Genomic DNA, 25,924 nt, shown 5'->3' with positions numbered 1-25,924 from the left:
AATTGACTCCTTTCAGTTTTATTCCCTTAAGTTTATAATCTGTTTCCATTCCTGTTTTAGACTCATCAGGAACAAGGCCGCTCCTACAAGGAAGTTTGTGCTCCTGTCATTGAACGTTTGAGGTTCCTGTTCAATGAATTGCGTCCTGCAGTCTGCAATGACATCTCCATAATGTCAAAGTTTAAACTTCTGAGCTCTTTGCCCCGATGGAGGAGGATAGCTCAGAAGATAATTCGAGAGAGAAGAAAAAAAAGAGGTAAGAGAATAGTGATACTGTAGTAAAACAAAATAAAAGCACCAACTCCCCCTCAAAGCTTTGTACATATAAGTAACGCTTCTTTGTTAGGACAGTGAGGATGCTTGGGTTCTACTGAAATATCGGGTCTACTAGTTTTTTACTGGGCTTTGACAAACTTCTGTAAAGAGGTAAATATTAATTTCTAAAGACCAGACGGTGAACTAGTCTAGAAGTTCAGGTTAGAGTGGTGCTTGTTTCCTGCTTTCCCGTTCATTTAAAAAAACCTGTACATCTCAATCTGACTGAGTTTGGCTTGACATAGTTTGACTTTAAATGGGATCCTTTTTCACATAAAATGATTTGATAAATGACGTGTAGCTAATGAGTTACATTATAATGCAGGGGTCAGCAACCTGCGGCACGCTTGCCAAAGATAGCACACGAGCTGATTTCTACTGGCACGCTGCTTCCAGCCGGGGTCCTGGCTGCCGCTCCCTGCTCAGCCTGCTGCCGGCCTGGGTGAATGGAACCCCGGGCCAGCAGCAGGCTGAGCGGGGCTGGCAGGAGCTGGCGGCTGGAACCCCAGACTGGCGGCTGGCTGAGCCGCTCAGCCCGCCGCCAGTCTGGGGTTCTGTCCGCCGGTGTAGTGTATTAAATTTCTCCCCGTAGAAATGTGCTACTTGCAGAGCACCAGGACTGGCCGCCGTAAGTAGTACATGGTAAGTAGAAAGAAAAGGAGTACTTGTGGCACCCCTACGGGAAGAAATTTAGTACACTACACTGGGCTAGGGAAGGCTGTGCCTCCCCAAACAGCCAGCCCACTTCCTGCCCCCAACTGCCCCTCTCATAACCCCTGACCCATCCAACACCCCCTCCCCCACCGTTCCTTGTCCCCTGACTGCCTCCTTCAGAACCCTCCACCCATGCAGGCTCCCCTGCACCCTGTCCCCTGACTGCCCTGACCCCTATCCACACCCTCGATCCCTAACAGGCCTCCTAGGACTCCCACGCCTATCCAACCACCCCTGTTCCCCATGCCCTTATGGCTGCCAGTCCTGATGCTCTGAGCGGGCATGGTAAGTAGTATACCATAAGTAGCACATTCTTATGGGGAGCAATTTAATACACTACACCCGGCTCCGCTCAGCCTGCTGATGGTCTGTAATTCTCAAAATATGTTCTCGCACCCCTTATCAAAAATTACACTACAATTAGCTTAAAAACTTGAAAATTTTAAAAACTTTGTATATTACAGTAATCGTTAAAATGTATAATGTTAATAAATACATAGGTTTGATTAAACAAAGTAGTTGTACTTATGTGCCTGTGCTTAATTTGTGTTTTCGATGATTTACCTTCTAAAAAAATCTTGCATGTCTCGCACTCCCAGAAAGGGCATCTCGGACCCCAGGTTAAGAACAATGGCAGTAAACGGATAAGAGCTGCATTTGAATGTAATTTTAAATGAAGCTTCTTAAACATTTTAAAACCCTTGTTGACTTTACATACAACAATAGTTTAGTTACATAATATAGACTTATAGACAGAGCCCTTCTAAAAACGTTAAAATGTATTACTGGCACACGAAACCTTAAATTAGAGTGAATAAATGAAGACTTGGCACGCTGCTTCTGAAAGGTTGCCGACCCCTGTTATAATGAACCACCACATGTGGTCAAATTATAAAATATTACTAGCATTGTCTTTTAAAGATTCAAGCTTATCATAGAACATACCAAAACCATCACTGTTCTTAATAAAGCTTGTGCATAATAAAGATTCCATGCTTCAAATTTGAATGTAAACATTTGGAGATTTTCTGTATGTCTGTGTAATACTCTAGTCATGAAGATGATTAATTTGGCACTTCTGAAAATTATTTAATGTTGGTTAAAGATGTAATCTGAGCAAGTCGAACAGCTTTCTCTCCCTCCCCCCATACAACTACATGGTGATGATGTATGCTAAGCAAGTTCAAAGGCTCCTGTTTGAAGTAATGTGTAATTAAACAGTTCTTGACGTGCACGCTTACATAAAATGTTTCATCTACCCTTGGGTTAACCGTTTTCTGTGTATGCAAGTGTAATGCATTTCCCAACTAGTTGTTTCCAAAGCCTTATGAAGATATGAAAAGCAAAATACCTTGTGTTTTGGGTCACTGATTTTCAATTTGAGTTTGTTCTGTTTGAAACTATCCTACATTTTCAGAGTTGTGTGTTTAAATCCTCTTATGACTCTAGAAAACTTAAGTTTTTAATGGCAGAGTATTTCAAAGATGGCATAATACAAACCATCTGCAACAATCATTTGTTTTATTGGTGTGTTTAAATCAAGTGGGCACCTTTTTGCATCAGCTTTTTTATTTTTACTGTAAAATAGAATAAATACATGATTATCTGAACATGCAAATCTAAATCTTTCCAATGAAATATTTTTTATTTCTAGCGCCAAAAAAATCTGAATCTGCTGATGTGGAAGAATCCAAAATTGGAAATGAGAGTGACTTAGAAGAGTCATGTGTTGTACCCCATAGTCCTGTGTCTGTAGATAAAAGGCCCATACCAGTCAAGTCACCTAAGGTAGAGTATCCAGCTATTGAATTTCTCTTCTGAATAAAAGAAAACTATAGGAAAAAACCCTATAACAGTGAATAGCACGTTATCACAATCCAGTAATTCTGGCAGGCACATTTGGACTAAGTAATTGTCATCTTAATATCAAGTACAGAATGGCTACTTCATGTTTTAATTAAATTTGTAGTATAGTTTTAAAACAAGCTCGTATGCCATGAGCTCTCAATCGCCAAAGACAAGCTTCCTCCAACTTGTTATTTAAAAGAATGTTTAACCCCTTGACTTCACTTCAAAATAAATCAAGCTAGTTGCTTTGTCCCTTTGAGTTCCAAGGCATATGAAATGATGCCTAATATATCTGAGCATGGTTTTCATTACACCAATATACGAATCTTTTTCTTAGTTTGAAGTCTGATTTTAAAATATTTTTTAATTTGGATATTGGAGCATATACAATACTCTCAGCTTGTTTTCTTATGGAATTAATTTGCTTAATTTAATACTTTTCCCCAATTAACAGGATAAATGGCAACCACTTCTGAGTACAGTTACAGGTGTTCACAAATATAAATGGCTGAAGCAAAATGTCCAAGGCTTGTATCCCCAGTCTGCTCTCCTCAACACCATTGTTGAATTTGCACTGAAAGAAGAGCCAGTAGATGTAGAAAAGATGAGAAAATGTTTATTGAAACAGGTAAAATGAGTAAAAATGGGTTTTCATGCTTAAGCAATTACACAAACATTTATTGATTTGTTGATTGATTTTATTGATTGCAGTTAGAAAGAGCAGAAGTTCGTCTGGAGGGGATAGATACAATTCTGAAACTGGCAACTAAAAGCTTCTTACTCCCATCTGTGCAATATGCTATGTTCTGTGGATGGCAGAGGCTTATTCCAGAGGGGATCAATATAGGGTAAACAGGCTTTTTCACTTTTAATTTGTTTCTGACTGGGGATGGGGAGAGAGACAGTAAAATATCTTTTTTTTTTTTCTCCCCCTTTCTTAAATAAAGGGAACCGCTCACAGACTGTTTGAAGGATGTTGATCTCATCCCACCATTTAATAGAATGCTGCTGGAAGTAACTTTTGGAAAGTTGTATGCATGGGCTATTCAAAATGTCCGAAACATCTTGTTGGATGCTAATGTCAGATTTAAAGAACTGGGTGAGCTTTAGTCTTAGCCTTAGTCTTCTGTTGTTGAATCTAAAAACTCTGGTTTAAATATAATTGATTTCGTGTACTTGCTGAACAACACATTTTAATGTCTTATTCTTTCTTCATGCTGCTGAGTATTTGTATAGAAGTGTGTCCTTTTTCTCTTCCTCTCTCCCCCCTCCCGCCCCAAATTAAGCTGAGTTTCCAATATTTAGGACGATGTTCTTGATTTCCTGATAGGTTACAGAACTTAAATAACCAGTCACTACTCTATATATCTTGGAACTTCCATTTTGGGGGTTCCTTAAGCCAAGGGTAAAGTATGATTATTTTAAACTGTTCACATTTGTAATCTATTTAACTGTAGCTCTTATGCATTAATTTGCTCTGCATTATTTATATTTACTTAAAGGTATACTAATTCTGAACTAGGTATCCAACCTGTTCCTCTGCAAACCATTACTAATGAGAATGCTGCCGGCCCAAGTCTTGGGACCATTCCACAAGCACGTTTTCTGTTGGTCATGCTCAACATGCTGACCCTACAGCATGGTGCCAACACCTTGAACCTCCTTCTCAACTCTGGCATGCTAGCATTGACGCAAACCACACTGCGGCTAATAGGTATGAAATATTCCAGTTTTTTATTTGTAAGAATATATATGTTTTGACTTCCACTGCATTGTAAGTGGAAGGACAGCTTCACTGGTTAAGAACTGATGATCTGAGCCAGTTTTTACAGACTATTGCCCAATCTGTAAAAACATGTGCCAGTGAAGTGGAGGGGGAGGTGGAAAACTTAGATTGACATATGCTCCTTATCTCAGCTGTAACTTGGTGAGCATTATGAATCCTCTATCTTTGACCGTTCTTGTTACAGTCTGTGTGAGCTATGTTAGGTGTTTTAACAACTCCCGCTATATTGTTTCATTCAGTTTGTTGCTGTGGGAGCTTCCCCTCTATACACAGATTGGAGGTAGTTTTAGCATTCATTCACTTGATTCTTCATAAGAACTTCTGCAGAGTTAGGTATATAATAGTTGAAACTATTCTGCTTTGGTTTCTTCTCCCCCTCTCCCCCCAAATGATAGCAAACAGTTATTCTGGCAAGTTTATTTAACCCTTTCAGGTCCTTGTAAAACTACATGGACAGCAAAGGAAAAAAAATCAATGTTTCTGGAGCACTCCTTTCCATGCAGTCACTGCCCCCACTACTGTTGAAAAGCCAAAAAAAAAAAAAAAAAAAAAAAAAGCATCCTTCTAAATATAAGAGGTGTTTCATTTGAAGTACTGCTTCAGCAGTCTCCAGTGGTGGAATTATGCCATTTCTATTCATAGTCTGTAGGGACTCATTTTGTTACACTGAGAGCTGGGAAGGAAGGCCTCTCCAAAGCAGGCCTCTTCAATAGAAAGTAAAGCAGAACAGAAAATCATACTGTTCACCTTTCATTCTTCACAGATGATTAACACAAGGTCAAATATTGGCAGCAAAAGCTTGCCTCCTTTTAAGATCCCCCACTGGGGAAAAACTTCATATTTCTTGTAAGGCTAAACATCTGCCATTTGAGAGACATTTTCAATTAATTGGGGAAAGAAGTGACTCTCTCTCCTGAAAGGAGCTTGCAGAGCTGTATCTCAAGGTACTTTCTTTTGTGCTCACAGCATCCCAGTTACCTGTGGATGAACAGAATGAGGGCTTATCTTGGTGAATATATTGCTCCTCAAAGAAGTTTTCGTTCTTCAGTGTATGAAGACCTATAAATGGTTGTATTTCTTCCACCAGTGCTCCCACTATGGAAGAACAACTCAAGCTGAGGAATTAAATATTAGACATCCATGGAAAATTTCCTCCTTTCCAAAGTGCAGAAAAATTAACACTACTTGTATGGATTAAGAGCAGGAAGAAAAGGAAAAAATGTTTCCTAATTCTCCTTTTATGGACATTCTAGCACTTTCCTCTGAAGTGTTTGACGTTGGCTATTGTGACCTGAGTCAAGCTACCAGAATAGATTAAACATAGGAATTGCCATACCAGATTAGACCAATGATATAACATATAGGCAGACTACTGAAGGTGTAGAATCAGATTTGAATGGGGAAAAGTCCTGGCAAGGACAAAAGTCAACTGGTAAACAAAAGAACTTTGTACTGAATCAGGGCTCTAAAGCCTATATAGATGTGGCTTCACTAGCTAATTATGGAGTTTCTATTGAGTTCTGTTTTGGGGTCTGTTCCCCAAATGATTCAGTAGACTGGGAAATTGAATGCATGGTGAGATGAGAGTGTGAAGTTTCTCTGGTTTGCCTATTAGTCTCTCTGGGCAGCCGTGTCATGGTGGTGAGAGACTTCGGGAATACTGACCCACATACCTATGAGGATATTATTTGATTCTTCTTTGTTTTGTTCAACACTAAATCTTCCATAGCTAGATGTCTTAGATTCTATACCACATAAGCTTATTTATTTTTGGTAAATAGTACCTGAAGGCATAGAGGCTTACTCAACTAAATAAAGTTCACTCTCTTCATATGAAGAATTCTGTAAGGCAGTAATTTGGCCCTCAGCTTTCACCTTTCTCAAGCACTGCAAGCTGGAACTGCATGTGCCTGAGGATTCATCCTTTGAGGAAGGCGTGCCCCAGTCAGTAGTATAAAAAAAACCTTAGTACTCTTCCTTGAGAAATGAAGATCACTCTTCTAGCCTAGTTTGTTTTACTTGTTTACTCCCCACGCTCCTTTTGTGTTTGTTTTTCACTGTTTGCTACTTCTCTGAGGTGATGGACTGAACAAGGTAAGAAGACAAAGAATGGAACACTTGTTACCCACTGACGTTTTCCCCCCGTCAAGCTGGACCTGTCCATACTTCCAAGGATAAGAATCTGTTTCCTATTTAGGGGAGTGTGCATAGTTTAATTGTTTCATATTAGGGTTTTGTACTGCAGCCCATCATTGTAGTATCCAAATGGTTTCCCTACAAAATAGATTGGCAGTAGTAGGGTTCTCAGTGGGCTTCACAGACTCTCGCTTTTCTCCCTTTTTTAACGTTTGTGTCATCACTTGTTCTTTTGTTATGACGGTCCTGGTTGAGGAGTTAAGTAGGCAGAGCTTGAGCTCAGAGCACTTGAACTTCTGTTCTTAATAAAGTGATGGATTGTGGGGAGAGAGTTTAAATAAATAAAATTGCTTAGACTTTTGTCTACAAATGGTAAACTTAAGGTATTGGAGGGCTTTCACTCACTTCCACCAAATGACAGCCAAGTTTTATGTCCTGTTGCATTCATTTCTTCTCAGATAAGTACTGAAATGAAAGAGTCTGGGAATGTGAACCCTTAAATGTATAGGTTCTTTTTTCACTCGAATGATCCAAATTCCCTTTCTTCTTCATGACTGCTACATTTGCTTTATATAAAGGCTAAATACTACCTGCTCTTTTCTCCTCCTCCCCACTTCCCATGAAGTTCCCCTTAGCTGTGCTTCCAGCTCTGTTCACTAGGAGTGAGACTAGTTTTCTTTGAATTTTTTTCACATGATTATACTACCAGCTGAACCTCTAGACAAGCATGTACAGATTTCTGCTTTCATGTAGCTGTATTACTCAGCAACATATTTGCTTGATCGTATCCTTACCAAAAGGTCTGCAACTATTTTCTAGTCCTTTCACTAGATAAAAAATAGTGGTAAAAACCTATTTAACATTTTCTGCCACTAGATCTGCTTGGATGCTGGAGAAAATCACCCTAATATCTTTTCCATTAGTCTGTATTATTTTGAACAAAGATAATATATGTTGTTATAATCCCTTTATTTTCAAAAACATAATTTCATAGTCTCTAAAAGCTGGAATTGACTGCATCACTAGTTAACGCCTGTCTTCTGAATACTAACTTCTCATTTTAAGTATTAATATAAGTACTGTATGTTGTAAAAGGTTTTTAACTGGTGCGACAAAGGTCATGTCTTAAGTTTCAAGCTGTCTTTGTTTCTTATGAATGTTTCCTATAGGGCCTAGTTCTGACAATGTTGAAGAAGATATGATTGCCGCTTCTCAGGGAGCTTCTGCCACGGTTTTGGAAGAGTCAAGGAAGGAAACCACACCAGTTCAGCTCCCTGTGTCTGGGCCAGAGCTGGCAGCCATGATGAAAATTGGAACCAGGGTGATGAGAGGGGTGGACTGGAAATGGGGTGATCAGGTACAAAATTGTGTTCCACTTTTGTTTTGTAATATGTCTGATCAATCTACTGACAGTATTAATGGACTCGTAATGTGAATTATATCATTTTCAGGTTTTTAGGTAACAAAAAGACAAATATTTAGCATGACACTAGGTCTCATTTCTATTTGTAGAGTAAATTCTTTTTCACTGAAACGTTTCTATATTAAATCACCATTTAAAAGGAAGCAGGATCAATTGTGCTTGGGTGCAGCATCATGGAAGCTCCCTGGTGTGAGGAACTTGTACAATGTGTGAAAAATGTTGCAATGTGATTTTTTTTTAAAGTAGCTATATTCCTTATCGCTGATTGCCATCTGAATTAAAAATCATTCTAATCTGAAAATGTTTAAAATGAAACTTCTATCATATGAAAGTGAAAAAACATCTTAAGAGTTTTGAAAAAATACTATGGGTTATTTTGTTTTACTCTGCATATGCACACAAATTGGGTGGAAAATTAGTGAGAAATTGTATAACTGAGTCATCCCATTATTGGCATAGATGTGAGTTGTTGGTTGACTGAGCTTCTGTGTTCTCTCAGGATGGGCCCCCTCCAGGTTTGGGTCGTGTGATTGGAGAACTGGGAGAGGATGGCTGGATTAGGGTTCAGTGGGACACTGGCAGTACAAATTCTTACAGGATGGGGAAGGAGGGAAAATATGACCTCAAACTGGCTGAGCCACCACCTGCAGCTCAACCCACAACAGAAGACTCTGATACAGAGGATGATTCTGGTAAGAAAAAATACTTTGTTAAAATGGAGGCAGACTTCTTTCTGAATCTTCAGTGTTAGGACTTTGTAAGATCAGCAAAACTCATTTCTCAACAGGGAAAAAAAATATCCAAAAAGCTTTTTCTTTACTTACCTGGCATAAATTTATATGTGGCTAATGTTCCTCTTCAACATAGAAAAGCTATTTTGAAGGGATAGCAAGGTCATGCGTCTGCTGATCATGCATTTGGGAAGGAGGGGTATACTTTCCAACTGCTATGATTTCAGTGCTGTATCATGGCAGGCACATCTGGATATGATAGTGCTAATTTTAATGTCAGAATTATAATAAATATTCCTAGGACGTGTGTTTGTCTCACATCTTGTCTTTCTCTCTTTTTGAAGTGTTGGTTTTCATGGGAAAAATGGTGTGGTGGGAAGAGCTTGGAAACATCCACAAGAACTACATGATGACTTGCAATTTATACCATGGTGTTTGAACTATAGGATGCTTTCCATGATAAGAATTGTAAAAATCATACTACTTCAAGTAGTGTCCCAATGGGTGCTCCACGTCAGGTGTGCGTGTCTCTCTCAAGCCCTTGAACAGAGATTTTATGCTAGCAGTGCTTGTTTTGCCTGTTCATGTGCCCTGTGCCTCCATGTACTGGACACTGAGGCCATATAGGGTTGCATGGGCGAACCAATGTCAGTTCCTTCTCTACTGCCTGGGCATGAGGCAGAGCTCTAGCGTGCCTGCCTTGAGTGTGCCTTGTCTATTTTGTATCCTTGTTGTTGTTGTTTAAGATTACTTAGTATAGTTTATCGTTAGTAGTAGTTATAGTTAGTAACTTTTAGTAGTGAGAGAATAGTTCTCTTTCTCCTTGGGGAGCCTTGTCTTCCTGGCAGGGCGTACCTGGCTTGCCAGGCTACAAAAGCTGCCTTTCCTGCCGAGAGGCTATACCTGTGATCGGCAGCCACTCGGGGGGTCGATCTAAGTTATGCAACTTCAGCTATGTGAATAACATTATTATACCAATAAAATAAAAACCATCAGGATCTCATGAAAGGGGAAAAGGCAAAATGCCACATTTATTGTGAATACAGAAAGAATCATAGTAAGCAGTTAGTTATAGCTATAACATTCCATTCAATTTTATATTTATTCACACATTCATTTATACACACACAGGTTCTACAAGGTTGTTAACATAGTTACCAGCCTTAGAGTTGCTCATGCGAAGCCACTGGCCAGGTGGCCTGGAGACGAGGAGGGAGCAGAGCCTTGTCAGATGCACATCTGATGCTCCTGGAAGTTGGTTTGCAGCATCAGACCCCAAAGTTCAGTTTCTAGAGTCCATTTTTATAGGAATTTATTCCTATGCCAGTCTATGGGAATTGCTGAATCAATCAGCAGATGGCACGTTCCTGACGGCTCAGTGTTGTTCTTCGGTTCTCCCATCCTTGAAGCTGTTGGGTGGATTCCAGTCTGCCCTCTAGGGGTCCTCTGGTTGTTTCCACTTGACGCCTTCTTCAGCCAATGGACACTGGATTCTTAGGCTGGCACCTCCCTGATCATTCAGTTATTATCCACACCAAGCATCCATCCACATACATCCTCTATCTCTATTTTAATCACAATTGTTAACAAAGCGAGATAAATACAACGAAAGGGCGGGGAGTCTCTGTGTGCTGTTTCTGTTACAAAGTATTGCTTTGAAAACAGACTCTGTCTTAGAATGTACTAACACAATTAGCAGCTTGAAAGTGTCACACAGAGAGGGAGAGAAACAGTACCAAAAACCAAGGGACCTCTTAATTAGTAATACCCTGGAATTTAAACTATGGGGAGTCAAACTCATTTGTGATTTTAATACAAAACTTCTTTAATATGATCCAACGTAGCAGAAGTGGATGTACTTAGATCGACTTACCGTGGTGTCTTCGCTGCCGTGAGTCGACTGCCGCCGCTTCCCCGTCGACTCTGCCTGCGCCTCTTGTGGTGCTGGAGTATAGGAGTCGATGGGAGAGCGCTCGGGGGGTCAATTTATCGCGTCTAGACTAGATGCAATAAATCGATCCCTGCTGGATCAGTTGCTGTAGTGAAGACATACCCGAAGTGTGTTGGTTGCGTGGGGGAGTCTCATGTCTCCCAGAAGTGCAATTTCTGCCTAGCCCTCAAGTCTAGGGCAAGGAAAAACAGGGAGATTAAGTTCAGACTGTTAAGGATGGAGCGCTCACTTCAACAAATGAGAGTCAGGACAGGGGGGCACCCCGACCCCCGGAATATCTGTCTCTGGACAGATGCATTCCCCTTTTGACCTTGGTGTAGGCTTCCCGTAAGAAGGGGAGATTGTTGAAAGCTTCTGAGAAGGCTCCCAAAAAGAGGAGTAAGGACTCATCAGAAGGAGCCTGCTCTGAAAAAGCTTGGGTCCCCTGTCAGATCTGTGGTCTCCGAAGCTTCAACCTCTTGGCTAGGTACTGTGGGGTCAAAGGACTCCCCTTCTGGTACTGGCAGAACTGGAAAGCCCCAGAACTCAAGACAGAGACATGGCACCGACAGGGCTTCATTACCTTCTAGCAGGGACAGCATAAGCACCTGGGTCTGGTACTGTTGGGCTCAGTCCCACAGTTGGCACCTACCCAGTTGGCACCCTTGTTACTGAGCAAGCAATGGCAGCAGGCTCCATCAATGCCCACATTGGTATGCCCGTCAGCAATGGTACTATCCGCTTCAGCCACCACATCGGTACCGATTCCTTACTTGGTATGGCAAGAATTTAGCAATGCAAGTAATAGATGAGCTGCAATCCCTGCTCCTCATAGGTAATGAGCATCTTCCTTTCCCCAGTACTGCAGAACTCTTTGCCTTTTTCTGTGGGGGCCTCAGCATTTTTATTGAGGAGGACGAAGGGGACTTCAAGGGTTCCCCTACGTATCCTGTCAGGAGCCCATTGTTTGACAGTCACAGGGAAGATTGTGACCATCATCAAAGAAGGTGGAACCAATTCTGCATGCCACTCCCACACCTGTATGGAGTCCCCCCAGTGGGCTATATTGGGATCCCCGGCCTGCTTACTGATAGCAACTCTCCAGACCACTAGTACCCTCTCAGAGGGAGACTTAGGCTTATTCAGTCCTATACTCTCCAACCACACCCCTCGTCCCCCACACAGGAGGAGACATTTGAGGAACAGGAATCCAGGGTGGCGAAAGAGGCTACCCCTCAAACACGCATTTAATCTTTATCTTCAACCAAAGCAGTTATGCCTCCACCACCTTACATGGCTGTTGATTTCCAGAAATTTAAAGATCTAATAAGCTGGGTAACTGACTCTCTTCAGATTCCACTCGAAGAGGTCAGGGATTTACATCACAAACTGCGAGATATTCTTCAGTCAGCAGTGCCCTCCAGGATGGCGTTACCCATCAACAGGGTGCTCCTGGATCCAGCTAAGACTGTCTGACCAACACCTGCTACTATTCCACCAATGTGTAAAATGGAAGATAAAAAGTATTGTGTTCCCCTGGAGGACTTTGATATCTTGTTCTCCCTCCCCTGACCCTGGCAGTGGATGCAGTAAAAGAGCAGGGTAGGCAGCACTTCTCAAGTTCTGCTCCACGTGACAAGGACCGTAAGAGACTGGATCTGTTTGGCCAGAAGTTCAATTAATCAGCAATTTTGCAGTTCAGAATTCAGAACTATCAGGCAGTAAAGGTCAAATACAGTTTCGTGAACTATAATAGACTGATGGCCTTTATTGAACACCTGCCACCAGGACCATAAGGAACAATTCTAGTTCAACATTTCAGAGGGCCAGTTATTGTCCAGGACCACTCTTCAAGCATCCATGGCAGTATTTATGTGCAGGGCATCATGGCTCTAGCTCCTGATGTTTCAGTGAGAAATACAGAACACTGCTGAGGACTTCCCCTTCAATGGTTGTAGGCTTTTCTTGGAGACCACAGATGGAGGACACTGAAGGACTCTAGAGCCACTTTACATTCCCATGGCATTTATACACCTACAGATAACTGTTTAGTAGGTCACAAACTGCCCAGAGATCACCTCCTGCTCAGTTCTCTGGATTCCATAGATCCACTGAGCTTCCACAGGAAAAGACACAAAATTTCAGAGAAAGTGGGCCACCCGCCCTTTTTTCACGACCACCCAACCATCTTCTATGCAACAGTTTTGACGGGGTCGGTCAGGGGTTCAAATCCTCCCCCATGTCTACTTTTATAGCTGTGTTCGTTTGCCCACCACCCTCCCTTTGGAGATGCCTTTCCTATTTCCAACATGCCTAGAGGCAGATTACTATAGACAAGTGAGTCATAGAGGTCATAACATCCATTTTACATCCTTCCTTCCTTTTCCCCATCCCTCTTCAGGGACCCCGCTCGTGAGCTTGTGTTGAGAGAGGAGGTGATCTTTTTCCTCTAGTTAGGAGCAATAGTCTCCTCCTCTTCACATGGGCAAGGGGTTTTACTCAAAGTATTTCCTTGTACCAAAGAAGGATGGAGGGTGGAGACTGATATTAGATCTAAGACTTCTAAACAAGTTTATAAAGCCTTACAATTTCAAGATGGTGAGTTCTTTCACTGGAGAAGGGGGATTGATTTTCAGTCCTTGACCTACAAAATGCATATTTTCATATCCCAGTATACCCTTTGCACAGGATAGGTCTGTGATTCTCTATAGGCCAGGATCAGTTTCAATACCAAGTGCTCCCCCTTGATCTTTCCTTGGCCCCAAGGGTGTTCTCCAAGGTCCTGGCAGTAGCAGTGGTGATCCTAGTCTTCCATTACCTTGTTGACTGGCTACTCAACGGCCATTTTTACGAAGCAGTGTTATCTTCCACGCAGATGGCCCTTGCTCTTCTAGGAGTTGTCTTCAGCTAAATGTAAGGACATCCACATTATCCCCATCATTAAGATACAGTTTATAGGGGCTTCCCTGGCTGTTGACGAGTTCAAAGCCTGCCTTCCCTTAGATAGGTTCATAACCAAGTCAAGTTTGGTACGGACAATCATTGGAATCTTTGCACCACTATAAGGAACTGTCTTCAGGTCTGGGGACACATGGCAACTTGTACTTTTGTCACTGATTTTGCAAGGTTATGTCTCACTGTTTTCAAGGTTGGCTCAGAATGTCCTATTCTTCAGTAAGACACACCTTGGACAAACAGGTGACGGTTCCTATTTAAGCGAGGAACTCCCTGGATTGGTGGAGAGAGCAACTCAATGTCTGTGAGAGTATTCCTTTCTGTTGCCCTGCTCCATCGCTAACTTTAACAACAGATGCATCATTGTGGGGATGGGGAGCTCATCTCAGTGCTTTCATAGCTCAGGGGAGATGGGCAACTCAGAAACAAATCTCCATATCAATCTGTTGGAGTTCAGGATTGTCAGTAATGCCTGCTTCCATTTTCTGTTTATCTCCTCTCATGGGAAGTGGGTTGCACAGTTCATCCTCCTCAAGGAGTAACAGCACATTTTACCAGGTCACAAGCAACATACATGGCATTGCTTTAGAAAGTACTAGTGTCTGATACATGTAGGGCTACTATATGGGTTTCCATATGTGCATTTTCAAAGCACTACGCTTTAAGCCATGCTGTCAGATCTGATGTGGCAGTTGGTACTGCAGTACTGTCTTCAGTTCTGGACTCCGTTCCAATGCTCCCTCCTTCCCCTGAGGAAACTGCTCAGAAGTCACCTGAAATGGAGCATCCATAGAGACAGTACTTGAAGAAGACGAGGTTACTCACTTTGTGTAGTAACTTCAGTTCTTTGAGATATGTACCCTTGTGGGTGCTCTACTGCTCTCCCAATCTTTCCTTCTCTTCAGACTGTTCTCTGTGGAGACATTCGAGTGGAGAAAGGACTGAGGGAGGTTTGCCTGCACGTTTCCGTGTAGCCTCAGTGTCCAGTGTGAGGAGGCATATAGGGCATGTGTGCGGGCCAGACTGGTACTACTAGTGGAAAATCTCTAATCAAACGTTTGAGAGTTGCATGTGCACCTGAAGTAAAGCACCCATAGGGACATACATCTCAAAGAACTGCTGTTCTTTTTGCCTTTTTCAGAACATTTTGTTTACTGTGTTAGCTTGTTACTAAAGTAATCCTGTATCTTTTGTCTCTTGCTTCAGAGGGAGAACAAGCTGAAAGGAATCTTCACCCCACTTCCACGATGCTGATGAGTACCGTGAACCTGTTACAGACGCTTTCTCTCTCTGCTGGAGTCCATGCTGAAGTTATGCAGAATGAAGCGACCAGAACTTTGTGTGGATTGCTTCGCATGTTGGTGGAGAGTGGAACGATAGATAAATCAGGTATGTGTTACATGGCATAGTCTGACCAAATAAACCCATCAGCTTTCAGGCGGTATATCTTGCCTGATTTTGCAGTAATTCCTTTATTTAATTCCTAGTCTTTTAAGGTCAAAGTTCAGTAACATTTAGACCTTCTCAAAGCATCAATTTTACATATTTGTGGAAACATCACAAATTGTTTTGTGGATAGAAAACGCATTTCTCTATTAGTACTGGTGTGCTGCACACTATACAAAGCCCAGACAATCCAACCGGTAAATGGCTTCCATTATAAGGAATCTTAAGTCAAAAAGGACTTTTCAGGTTAGGAAGGACAGCATGACTTTATAATTAGGCGAATCATAAATTTGATGATATATAGCATCTTTATAATACTAGTAACTTTAAGCAAATTTTCCAAAATGGACAGAATTGTAAGGTAGTGTAGTCAGTGTGTGGGTGAGAATTTGCTTGCGAGAGATATTCTCTTTCTTGGAGTATGCCAGAAATTAATTCTTAATGGACTTCAACTAAACTGGAAGTCAGTTAATTAACTTTATATTTAGGGGCAATTTTGTGGCAGAGCTTTAAGATCTGTCTAACAAAGTGGATCACTTTGAGAAATTGTGGTACAGTTGGCAGAAAAGTCAGCTGTTCATGTATTTTTATTTCCAGCTTCGTTGCCAAATAAGTTGGTTTATAAAGAGCAGCATAGAAGCTGGTGCACGTTAGGATTCATTCGAAGTATAGCACTCATGCCTCAGATGTGCAGCACGCTTAGCACATCTCAGTGGATAACTTTGCTAATGAAAATTGTGGAGGGGCATGAATCTTTCACTGCTGCATCACTACAGAGACAGGTAATGTGTTTCCAGATCATTTTCATATGCAATGAATTTGGCATTTTTTGTCTTGTTACAGTACAGTTTAAAAAGTGAACAGTTTTGAAGGTGCCTCTTATTTTCTTCCGTTGTAGGAAAGGTAATATCAGAATTTTCTTGCTTTAAAAATCCTCCTGCAAGTTAACACTGCACAACAAGGTTATGTAAAATGTTGTTCAATGCAAGAGAGAGAGTTGGTTGGCACCTGTGGGCCTAATAGTAAAGGTTGCTAGGGAGGTGAACTGGCTATGCACACAGTCTCTATAACCACAACAGACAATTAAAGAAAAATGAACAAACTCAGACTATTTTAAATAAAATAACCAAATTGCTTAGCTTGCCTGTCCTTTTTTATTGGCATGCTATATCTTTGCATTCAAGTTAGTGATAAAGAGTGAGTGATCTAAAACTGCCTGCAGGAAGGGGTTACCAGTTAGAACTGTACACTGATGTGTCATATTTATCGCCTGTGTTGCTTTTCCATTGTAAATAAATTTCTTCCATACGCAAGATTTGAACGTATAATTCTCCATTAATGGTGCTTTTCTGTTGCTTGCATCTTCTCAAAGGTAGCCCTGCCAATTAACTTAGGGCAGGAATATACAAACGTGATCCTGATCTCTTCCTCAATCTGATACATTTAGGTTGTGACTTTCTTTCAGTATGTACCAGAGGCTGTTCACTCATGCAGGATCTAGGTTGTGTTCTCACCCTTATGAGATTCTCTGTATTCAGCCAGCTAAACATCATGGTATGTCAACTCTGCTACTTTACTCTTACCCTAATTTTGAAGCCAATTTTGGGACAGCAGAGAGCATTTCTTCCTTCTCTCCAAGGGATTAGGACAAAAATGGGTGTGCTTCCTTAGCATGATTGAACAAATGGAGCTGCAAAAAGCTGAAAGGAGCTCCATTTGTGAGGGGATCCTCTTGGGAGCTGCATAAAGAGAGCCTTCATGCATTGACTCCATGACTGCAGAAGACATTCTTCCAGGGAAAGGTGATCAGTGTGGATAGCTTGTGGTGGGCCACTGTTTTTATATGCATGATTCAAAACTTATCTAGAGACACCTCTGCAAGGGTGGATCAGTCTTCTCTTAGTGTCCAGGGCCCAGAAGACAAGGCTGTCCTTGTTGACTGGAGAATAGTCAAGATTAATAAGACCATGATACCTCCACATCTGGCCCGGGATCATGGAGGGGGCTGGGAGAATGGTGACAAAACTCTGAAGACATACCTGTGCTGTCCTAGATGTATATTGCAAGAAAGATGCAACCTACTTGTATTGGACTTGGGGAGTTCATTCCCAGAAAGAAAACCAGTTTTCCAACTTAAAATGCAGATGCATATTTATTTGCTAAATTGAGAGACAGTGATACTAAGCATTGGCTATATGCGAAAAGCTCCTCAAGCATTGTTCTGGCTGCTGTTTGCACTCTGATAACATTACCTCTTACGTTGTTAGGCTCCTGTGCCTTCCCTGGAATAGAGTTAGGGTGTAAACGAATTCACCCAAAAGTGTGTATTAGTGTGACTGCTGTTGATTCTTATATTTGGAATCTAAACCACATCTCTTTCCCCATCACTTTAATTCCTGTTCTGATACTTCTTTGTTTTCAAGTCTTATGAGGGTGATCTTACTTTTTGCCAATCTGTGTGTAGCTCTGCGGAGGAGCCCTGTGTGCTTTGATACTGGGCAGTGTTAAATTAGGATTGCCAGTTTTGATTGGACATATTCCTGGAGGTTTCATCCCATGGCAGTCTTTAATTAAAGATTAATCTTCAATTCCTGGAGTCTCCGGGACCATCCTGGAGGGTGGGCAACCCTATGTTAAATACAGCTACTACTAGTATGAAATTAGCAGTTCCTCTTAATATTGATAAATGGGCAAATAAGCAAGAAAATAACTAGGTAGCTATGGACCATTTAAGTTTCAGCAACCAAAATTATAGGGAAGAGCACAAAAGATGGCTAATAGTTAAGTCTTTCATTTCCATATAGATATTTCTAATTCAAATGTTCTTGTTTTAGAACCCTGATCCTATAGAACTTATTTGCTGAAATGACTTGAAATAAAATAACACTAATTCTAATATCTACTTTTAGATCCTTGCTGTGCATTTATTAAAAGCGGTACTTCCATCCTGGGACAAAACTGAAAGATCAAGAGACATGAAATTTCTTGTGGAAAAACTATTTGGTTTCTTAGGCAGCCTACTTAGTACTTGCTCTTCAGATATCCCACTACTCAGAGGTAGAGCAATTTTTTCCTTAATGGTTTAATTTGTTTTTCCTATCTTAAATCAGCTGCTGAGATTCTGCTATTTCTTTTCAGAATCTACTCTGAGGAGGAGGAAGGCCAGGCCTCAAGCATCTCTAACGGCAACTCACAGCAGTACTTTAGCAGAAGAGATAGTGGCACTGCTGAGGACGCTCCATTCACTAAGCCAGTGGAATGGACTCATAAACAAGTACATCAACTCTCAACTAACCTCCATCACCCACATCTTTGCAGGAAAACAGTCAGAAGGGGTAGTTTCCACGTTTTAAAATTAGCTCATTTTTCTCTAGAAGCGTTAATTTTTAATGTTTTAAATATTAAAACTATTTTAACAATGTTAAAGTTTGATTTTAAAACTATTCTATGTACAATTATTTTTGTATTGCAACTTTCAACTGGATTGATGACTGTATAAATTATTTTTTTTAATGAAGTAGATAAAAGTACTAGTTTTCTCCCTACAGTTAACTTCACTATTCTTTATCAGGCTGTTTTAGAAGACTACTTCACTGATTCTGAGAATCCAGAGGTGGGAGGCTTAATGGCTGTACTAGCAGTGATTGGCGGAATAGACAGTCGCTTGAGATTGGGTGGACAAGTCGTTCACGATGAATTTGGAGAAGGCACAGTGACGCGCATCACACCAAAAGGAAAAATCACTGTTCAATTCTATGACATGCGAACATGTAGAGTGTGCCCCTTAAGTCAACTAAAACCGGTAAGTAAAACCGGTCTTTAATATTACAGAAAGTGTGAAAATTGTGTTTTTTGTGAAAAAAGAAACGTAACTTGGCTCTGTTTTACAAAGGAGAAATAGGCTAGTCTGACCAAGGGTAGGATGTGTGGTATAAAAAATTATTTGTCCAGGGAATATACATCTGCTAGTCCCACAACTGTGCATTTCATGCTCATTTGCAAATCAAGGCAGTCTTCATGCATGTCTTTGCAGGGCTTTATCTTTATTAGAAAAAAATATATTAACTCAGTTTAGCTGTTTTCACTAGTTAAAAAGGTGTGCAAACTCAGGGTTAAATCCTAGTGAAGACAAGGCAGCTTGTAGCTTTCATATTAATAAGCAAGTTGAGATAAAGACTAGGATACACCATAGTCTCATCTGCTAATTAGTGTGAAAACTAGAAACTGCCTTGTCTTCACTAGGATTTTGCCTTGCATTAACAGACCTTTTTTTTTTTTTTGCCTTGTGAAGTCACAGCATAAGAGGCTCCTGTGCACTTAAAGCCCCAGTCTGTTGCAGGGGTTGCAGTTGACACTCATGCTATCTGCTTTTCCTTTCTGCCGGTGATACTCAGATCCCTCTACTTATGACTACAGTCCTAGCAGCTTCTTTATTTTCTTAGTGTTTTTAGAGACCGAAGTTCTCTTCAATTGTTCCAGTTCAAGAGCAATTAAATAAACACTAGTTACCCTCTTAAAATATAAACAATCCATACGTTTTTATGAATTTCTAAAGATTTGAAAAATGCTTAACCTTTTGGTTCTTTTAGCTTCCAGTGGTGGCTTTTAATGTGAACAACTTGCCATTCACTGAACCCATGTTGTCTGTCTGGGCTCAGCTGGTAAACTTGGCCGGAAGTAAAATAGAAAAACACAGAATGAAGTCTCCCAACCAGGGTCTTTCAGGTACAGTTTCCTGTTTATCATACGTTAACCCTTCTCTGGAAAATATTGCTAACATTAAATAGATATTAGGAAGGTACAGAAGTTCTGTGGAAAGTTGTTTTCTACTTGGTCAGCATTGAGTAGGAAGTGATATATGAAGGCACATACCACCACTTACCCCAAAGTGGAGCAAGAGTCATAGGAGAAGCACATGCAAGTACGCAAGGAAGTGCATTGATGCACTGTACAGGGTATCCAGTTTATATCTTGGCTTGAAGAATGGCTGCCATCTATGATGTAAATGTAGTTTGAGGCTGGAGTCTTTGTTGCAAATTGAGTTGTCTGAAAATAGTTGATGCACCTGATATCTACCTAGTTTGCTCTTACCTGTTGCATTTTAAGCAGTGTGCGTGACTTAGTTAGTGCATGTCAAGCTGTGGTGTAAATCTGCATGATAGCATGCCATTCACCGGGGTGTGTGTGTGTGTCCTGCTAATGTGCGCTAAAAGTTTCCTACTGCACGTTGGCCATACATCAGTGCATGGTTGCGGCGTCTACACAAAATGTTGGTGCCCAATATGCTAGTGCACTGTAGAATAGCACCCCACATTGCCACCACTAACTGTTTGTCTAGACAAACCTTAAGTTCACGAAGTGCATGACAGCTGAGACGCACTGTCTTAGTATCGACATCTGGAATAGGTCCAGTGTGGGTTTCTTATAATGAGGCACTTAAACTTTATATTTTAGTCCTTTCATCTTGTTTGAGCTTACCATTCATAACTGTTGGTATTAAAATGTATTTTTGTGATGGGATCATCAGATTGTAAAAATAAATGTTTACCTTTGTTACTTTGAATGCTGTTGCTTTCTGGTTAATGGCCATTTTATGTTTTTGATAGGTCAAGTGGATTTGGATCTGCTGAGATGCCAACAGTTAAAATTGTACATATTGAAAGCAGGTCGAGCTCTGCTTTCTCACCAGGATAAATTAAGGCAGATCTTATCTCAACCAGCTGTACAAGAGGCTGGATCGATTCCCACAGGTACAGCTTTTTATCGTAACAAGATGAATTAGTTGTCCTGTCAGCCACAGGCTTTTCAATATTTAACCTCTTGTTGATTATTAGTCTTCAAAATAAAATGTTGTCTTCAATGTCCTCTTGAGTTTAAAATGTAACTAATATGTATGGTTACGGGTTGTGTGATGACTTTATTCGGCAGCTATACCTGATGAGTATGTACCTTGCATGTTATGGTCTGAGGATAGAACTGAGGCTTTTGACCGCAAAGACTCAGAGATGATTACTTTCAAAAACTGTTTCTAAATTTTTGCTGGTCCTGAAAGTATTTTCCTGTTGTTTTTAGTTTAGGCAGGTAAAGATTTTGGACACTAAAATGTTGATCACCTAACTTATGATTCTTACATATTTAATATGACTCTTTAATATTTTTGTTATTTGAATACTAAATTTGTAAACACCTCTCTATGCTGCCCCAAAATGTAAATAAAACACATTTGTACCTCTTGTTATGGCTTCTTCTGTCATTTTCAAGGTGGTGATTGATGTCTTAAGCAGTTTCTCTTTCTACTTGAAGAGGAGCTACAAATGGTGGATTGAAATTAAGTGGAGAAAATAGTGATCTTGGGGGATGGTGGAGAAAAGGAAGTCTAATGTCTATTGCGTTTTAATTCATTCGGCTTCTCTTAAACATGTGGATGAGAACTGCTCAAGTCATCACCAGATGCCCCTTCTTAATTCACTGGGATATGGAACACAATGGAGAGGTATTACTCTAAAATTTTAAACTTACATATACAGTTGAACCTCAGAGTTATGAACACCAGAGTTACAAACTGACAGGTTAATCATATATTTCGTTTGGAACCGGAAGTACACAATTAGGCAGCAGCAGTAACAACAACAACAAAAGCAAGTACAGTACAGTACTGTGTTAAATGTAAACTACTAAAAATAAGGGGGGGAGGTTTGTTCTTTTTTAAAAGAGATTTGACAAGGTAAGAACTTGTTTCTGTGCTTGTTTCATTCAAACTAAGGTGGTTAAAAGCAGCATTTTTCTTCTGCATAGTAAAATTTCAAAGCGATATTAAGTCAATGTTCAGTTGTAAACTTTTGAAAGAACAACCATAATGTTTTGTTCAGAGTTACGAACGTTTCAGAGTTATGAACAATCTCCATTCCCGAGGCGTTTGTAACTGAGGTTCTGTATTTTGTGCAACTAAGGTTTTACAAACGTTAACATTCAGTAACAAATAAGAAATGAATATGTATCAATAAGTTAGGTAACCAGCTTTATCACATAATTCTAATTATCATCTTGCTTTCATTTTGCTTAAATGATTTTTTTAGCAACTGATTATTCAGTGGTTGCAAAAAAGTGAAGATTAATACTTTGCCTCCTGAAAGCAGGGTTTTAAAGTTTTCTCTGATTTTATAAAGTAATGATTGCTGATTCTGTGGCTCTTGTGCTAGCATCTGCTAAAATCATGTTGAAACTCAGCTGAATGTTAGAAAAGGCAAGATGATCAGATTGGTGTCGTTTTAAAATTGGATATTCTCTAACTTGTCAGAGCTAGAAACAAGTGCTATATTAGTAGTATGGGGAAAATGGAATGCTGGGACTTCTCTATCATATTTAATATTTCTTTCTAGTCTTTTCTGGTTTGTGTCTCAGCTGTTACTGGTCTTGGGACCCAAATGTTGAGTCAGTATATATTTCTTTCCTTGCTTCAACTACTGGAGTGATGGGAAAACATCCTTCAAAAGTACAGAATCCAAACCTAGTCAGTCAAAATGAAGTGTACTCATTTGGAGGAGTCGTGATCTCTGGGGTCATAGAATATTCTTTTAATGACTCCCTCTTGTTAGGGAGAGAGAGGGCTCCATCTAGAGCCTATCAAACATGCTGTCATCATCAGTTAGAGGGGGAGAACTCAAGAACTGTACCAAGTGTTCTCCAAGAGCGTAGTATGCTTCCTTTTGTAATAATGTCAGGTCTGGTAAGATAAGAATTCAAGCTTAATAGTGCATGCCCACTATGCCAAGTGGCTTCTGCCAGACTAGCTCTAGATATGGTAGTAAAACTAGTGTTTGACTAGAAGTTTAGGTCTTTTGAGGCTTGTGTTCAGAAAATTTGCTGTACTGCACATGCTCCCTTCTAAATTTGAGATGGAATGTGGTGGACATCATTCCTTTGTATGTTTGATCCACAAGACACTTTAACACAGCATAATTTACCTTATATTAATTGTAATTTTATTGACTAAAACTCATTTATTTCAGAGGATGGAGCAGTTGCGTCCCCTGACATAGGAGACATGTCTCCTGAAGGACCTCAACCTCCCATGATCCTCTTACAGCAGCTTCTGACAGCTGCTACCCAGCCATCACCTGTGAAAGCAATATTTGACAAACAAGAGCTTGAGGTACAATCAGTGTTCTTTCCTCATTTAAAACTTTCTACTGAGCACTCAAATTCAAATTCCCATTGATGACTATTACTTCTCATTTTTCAAAGATTCTGTAAATGAAGCTGAACATTTACTGATGTACAGTACATATAGATTGCTAGTTCTACCTAGACTTCAGTGTGTGTTTACTTGTCTTTGTTTAGGCTGCTGCTTTGGCAGTGTGCCAGTATCTAGCTGTGGAGTCCACACATCCTTCCACTCCACTGTTCGAAGACTGTAGCTCCAGTGAGGCCACAACACCTGTTACAGTGCAGCATATCCGACCTGCAAAAGTGAAGAAGCGCAAACAATCTCCCATTCCACCCCTCCCTATTGTAGTTCAGCTTATGGAAATGGGATTTCCTAGGAAAAATATTGAATTTGCACTGAAGTCGCTCTCAGGAACCTCCGGAAGTGCTTCTGGATTACCAGGTATTTTACATAGTTACCATTAATAATGTTATGGGGAAGAAGGGAAATTAACAGACTAGAATGCTACTAGTACGGAGAATTTAAACCTCTGTATGACATACCAAAGGAAGCCCATATTAATTTGGTTGGCTTATTGTTTTCTCCGCTAGGAGTGGAAGCCTTGGTTGGTTGGCTGTTGGATCACCCTGATGTCCAGATTACTGATCTCTCAGATGCTGATACTGTATCTGATGAATATTCAGATGAGGAGATGGTAGAAGATGTGGAAGAAGCTGAGGCTGCTTGTCCTGTCGTAAGTATTTAGTCATTCTAAAATAGATTAAAAATAAAAAATTAATGGATTAAAAAACATGATACATAGATTGCAAGATGTGTAATTATATCCTTCACTTACAAATTACAAAGGGTGTCATGCTACCCCCATCAAATCTGTTCATCGACAGTTTTAAGTTTTGAAAGACCTGCATCTATAGCATTTCACTTAGCTTTTTTCTTCAATACTGAACTGGAGACCATAATTACTGGTCAGATGTTTCTCATAGGAGACTATATCTGTGAATTTTTACAATAGACAACACACTTTGCTTGTGCATTAACAAGCATTTCAGTGCCACTAGTGTTTCGGATAATTCAGGCTTCAGGAATGATTTCAAAAATTCTGTTTAGCCTTTTTTGGAAACTACATCAACCTTGACTGAGTTTGAAGTTTAGACATTTTTAAAGTGTCTCTCCTTCTCCTACCCCAGTGATTTGAAAAATAAAAGTATGATATTTTGGCTAATCAAAGCATGACTTGAATGGCACTGAAAGCCACAAGTGAAATCACTTAATTTTTTTGTTTATAAAAACTATGACTTTCAAAGGCAAAGACAATAAAGTGGCCTATCAAACTAACAATGTCACCCGTAGCAGTTCTGAATATGAATTGCACTATTTTTCTATACACTTTCAGGAAACCTAAATCTGTGTATCAGAGGTTATATCAGTAAATAGCAGTCGAGGAATATCTGCAGTATTCTTGGTTTCCTCAGATTCCTATGTCTAAGATGTACTGGCATGTGATTGATTTCATAATCACAATAGGAAAGGATGCATACTATTTGGGAAGAAGAAAAGCCCTGAATTTAGTGGTAAATTATCCAAATTGATAACCTGAGCAAGTTTATAGTTCTAGATTGTCAAGATTTAGTAGGTGGCTTAAATTTAAAAGCTTTGTTTGCTCCTGCTTCTCCCCCTCCGCCCCCCCCTTTTTTTTTCCTTTTTGCATAGTTTTTGTAATAGTAACTCCTTTTGGCTTGCTTCAGGAGTCCTGGAAACTTGCTGTTACTCAGCTTGCCCAGTTATTCTGGGTACTAAGCCATAGTCTCAAGTGTAGCAGACCGTAAATGCTAGCCCTTTAGTGAGTTGAATCACAGAGTTATCCTGTTTCTTTGTTCTTTATCTTCACTGTCCCTGCTAATGTGCTTATTTCTCTCCAATGAAAGCAACTACGCACTTCTAAAATGTCCATGTTTGTTGTATGTGTTCTTTTACAGTCTAGTGGTGCTGTTGTTACAGAGAGCCAGACTTATAAGAAACGAGCTGATTTCTTAAGTAATGATGATTATGCCGTGTATGTGCGCGAGAACATTCAGGTAAGCATGGTGGTGAAAGCTGTGTGGAATGTAACTTTTCTCTAAGAGCTCCTTTAACTGCAGGCTTTATGGGATTTTATGATCCTGTTTTATCTAGGTGGGGATGATGGTTAGATGCTGCAGGACCTATGAGGAAGTTTGTGAAGGAGATGTAGGTAAAGTTATTAAATTGGATCGAGATGGACTACATGACCTCAATGTGCAATGTGATTGGCAACAAAAGGGTGGCACTTACTGGGTCAGATATATCCACGTTGAGCTTATAGGTGAGTTGAATATTCATTAACTGCTCTTTAGTACAGCGGTGCCCAGACTTTTCCTGTTGTGCCTCCCCTTACCAGCAATGGAATCTGTCCGTGCCCTCACTCCATTACTTCACAGTTGGCTCAGCAAAGTAG

The 25,924-nt window shown here is 40.3% G+C and overlaps 1 protein-coding gene across 1 annotated transcript in view; it reads left to right on the top strand.

Annotated features, from left to right (window-relative positions):
• HERC2 (HECT and RLD domain containing E3 ubiquitin protein ligase 2) overlaps window positions 1-25,924 on the top strand; it is a 201,604-nt gene that overhangs the window by 89,067 nt on the left and 86,613 nt on the right. Inside the window, exons 30-49 of the mRNA XM_084623550.1 lie at window positions 61-256; window positions 2,684-2,817; window positions 3,332-3,505; window positions 3,589-3,725; window positions 3,825-3,976; window positions 4,400-4,591; window positions 7,969-8,156; window positions 8,722-8,914; window positions 15,045-15,227; window positions 15,882-16,066; window positions 18,194-18,341; window positions 18,423-18,619; window positions 18,856-19,086; window positions 19,874-20,009; window positions 20,891-21,034; window positions 23,294-23,436; window positions 23,625-23,892; window positions 24,042-24,184; window positions 25,428-25,526; window positions 25,624-25,792. Coding sequence (XP_084479676.1) covers window positions 61-256; window positions 2,684-2,817; window positions 3,332-3,505; window positions 3,589-3,725; window positions 3,825-3,976; window positions 4,400-4,591; window positions 7,969-8,156; window positions 8,722-8,914; window positions 15,045-15,227; window positions 15,882-16,066; window positions 18,194-18,341; window positions 18,423-18,619; window positions 18,856-19,086; window positions 19,874-20,009; window positions 20,891-21,034; window positions 23,294-23,436; window positions 23,625-23,892; window positions 24,042-24,184; window positions 25,428-25,526; window positions 25,624-25,792 — 3,412 coding nt within the window. The remainder of the gene's footprint in view (window positions 1-60; window positions 257-2,683; window positions 2,818-3,331; window positions 3,506-3,588; window positions 3,726-3,824; window positions 3,977-4,399; window positions 4,592-7,968; window positions 8,157-8,721; window positions 8,915-15,044; window positions 15,228-15,881; window positions 16,067-18,193; window positions 18,342-18,422; window positions 18,620-18,855; window positions 19,087-19,873; window positions 20,010-20,890; window positions 21,035-23,293; window positions 23,437-23,624; window positions 23,893-24,041; window positions 24,185-25,427; window positions 25,527-25,623; window positions 25,793-25,924) is intronic.

The sequence above is a fragment of the Lepidochelys olivacea genome, assembly GCF_965140295.1.
Source record: "Lepidochelys olivacea isolate rLepOli2 genome assembly, chromosome: 1".
NCBI classification, from domain to species: domain Eukaryota; kingdom Metazoa; phylum Chordata; order Testudines; family Cheloniidae; genus Lepidochelys; species Lepidochelys olivacea.
Note: the sequence above shows the minus strand (reverse complement) of the source record. Positions and strands in the feature narration are given on the sequence as shown.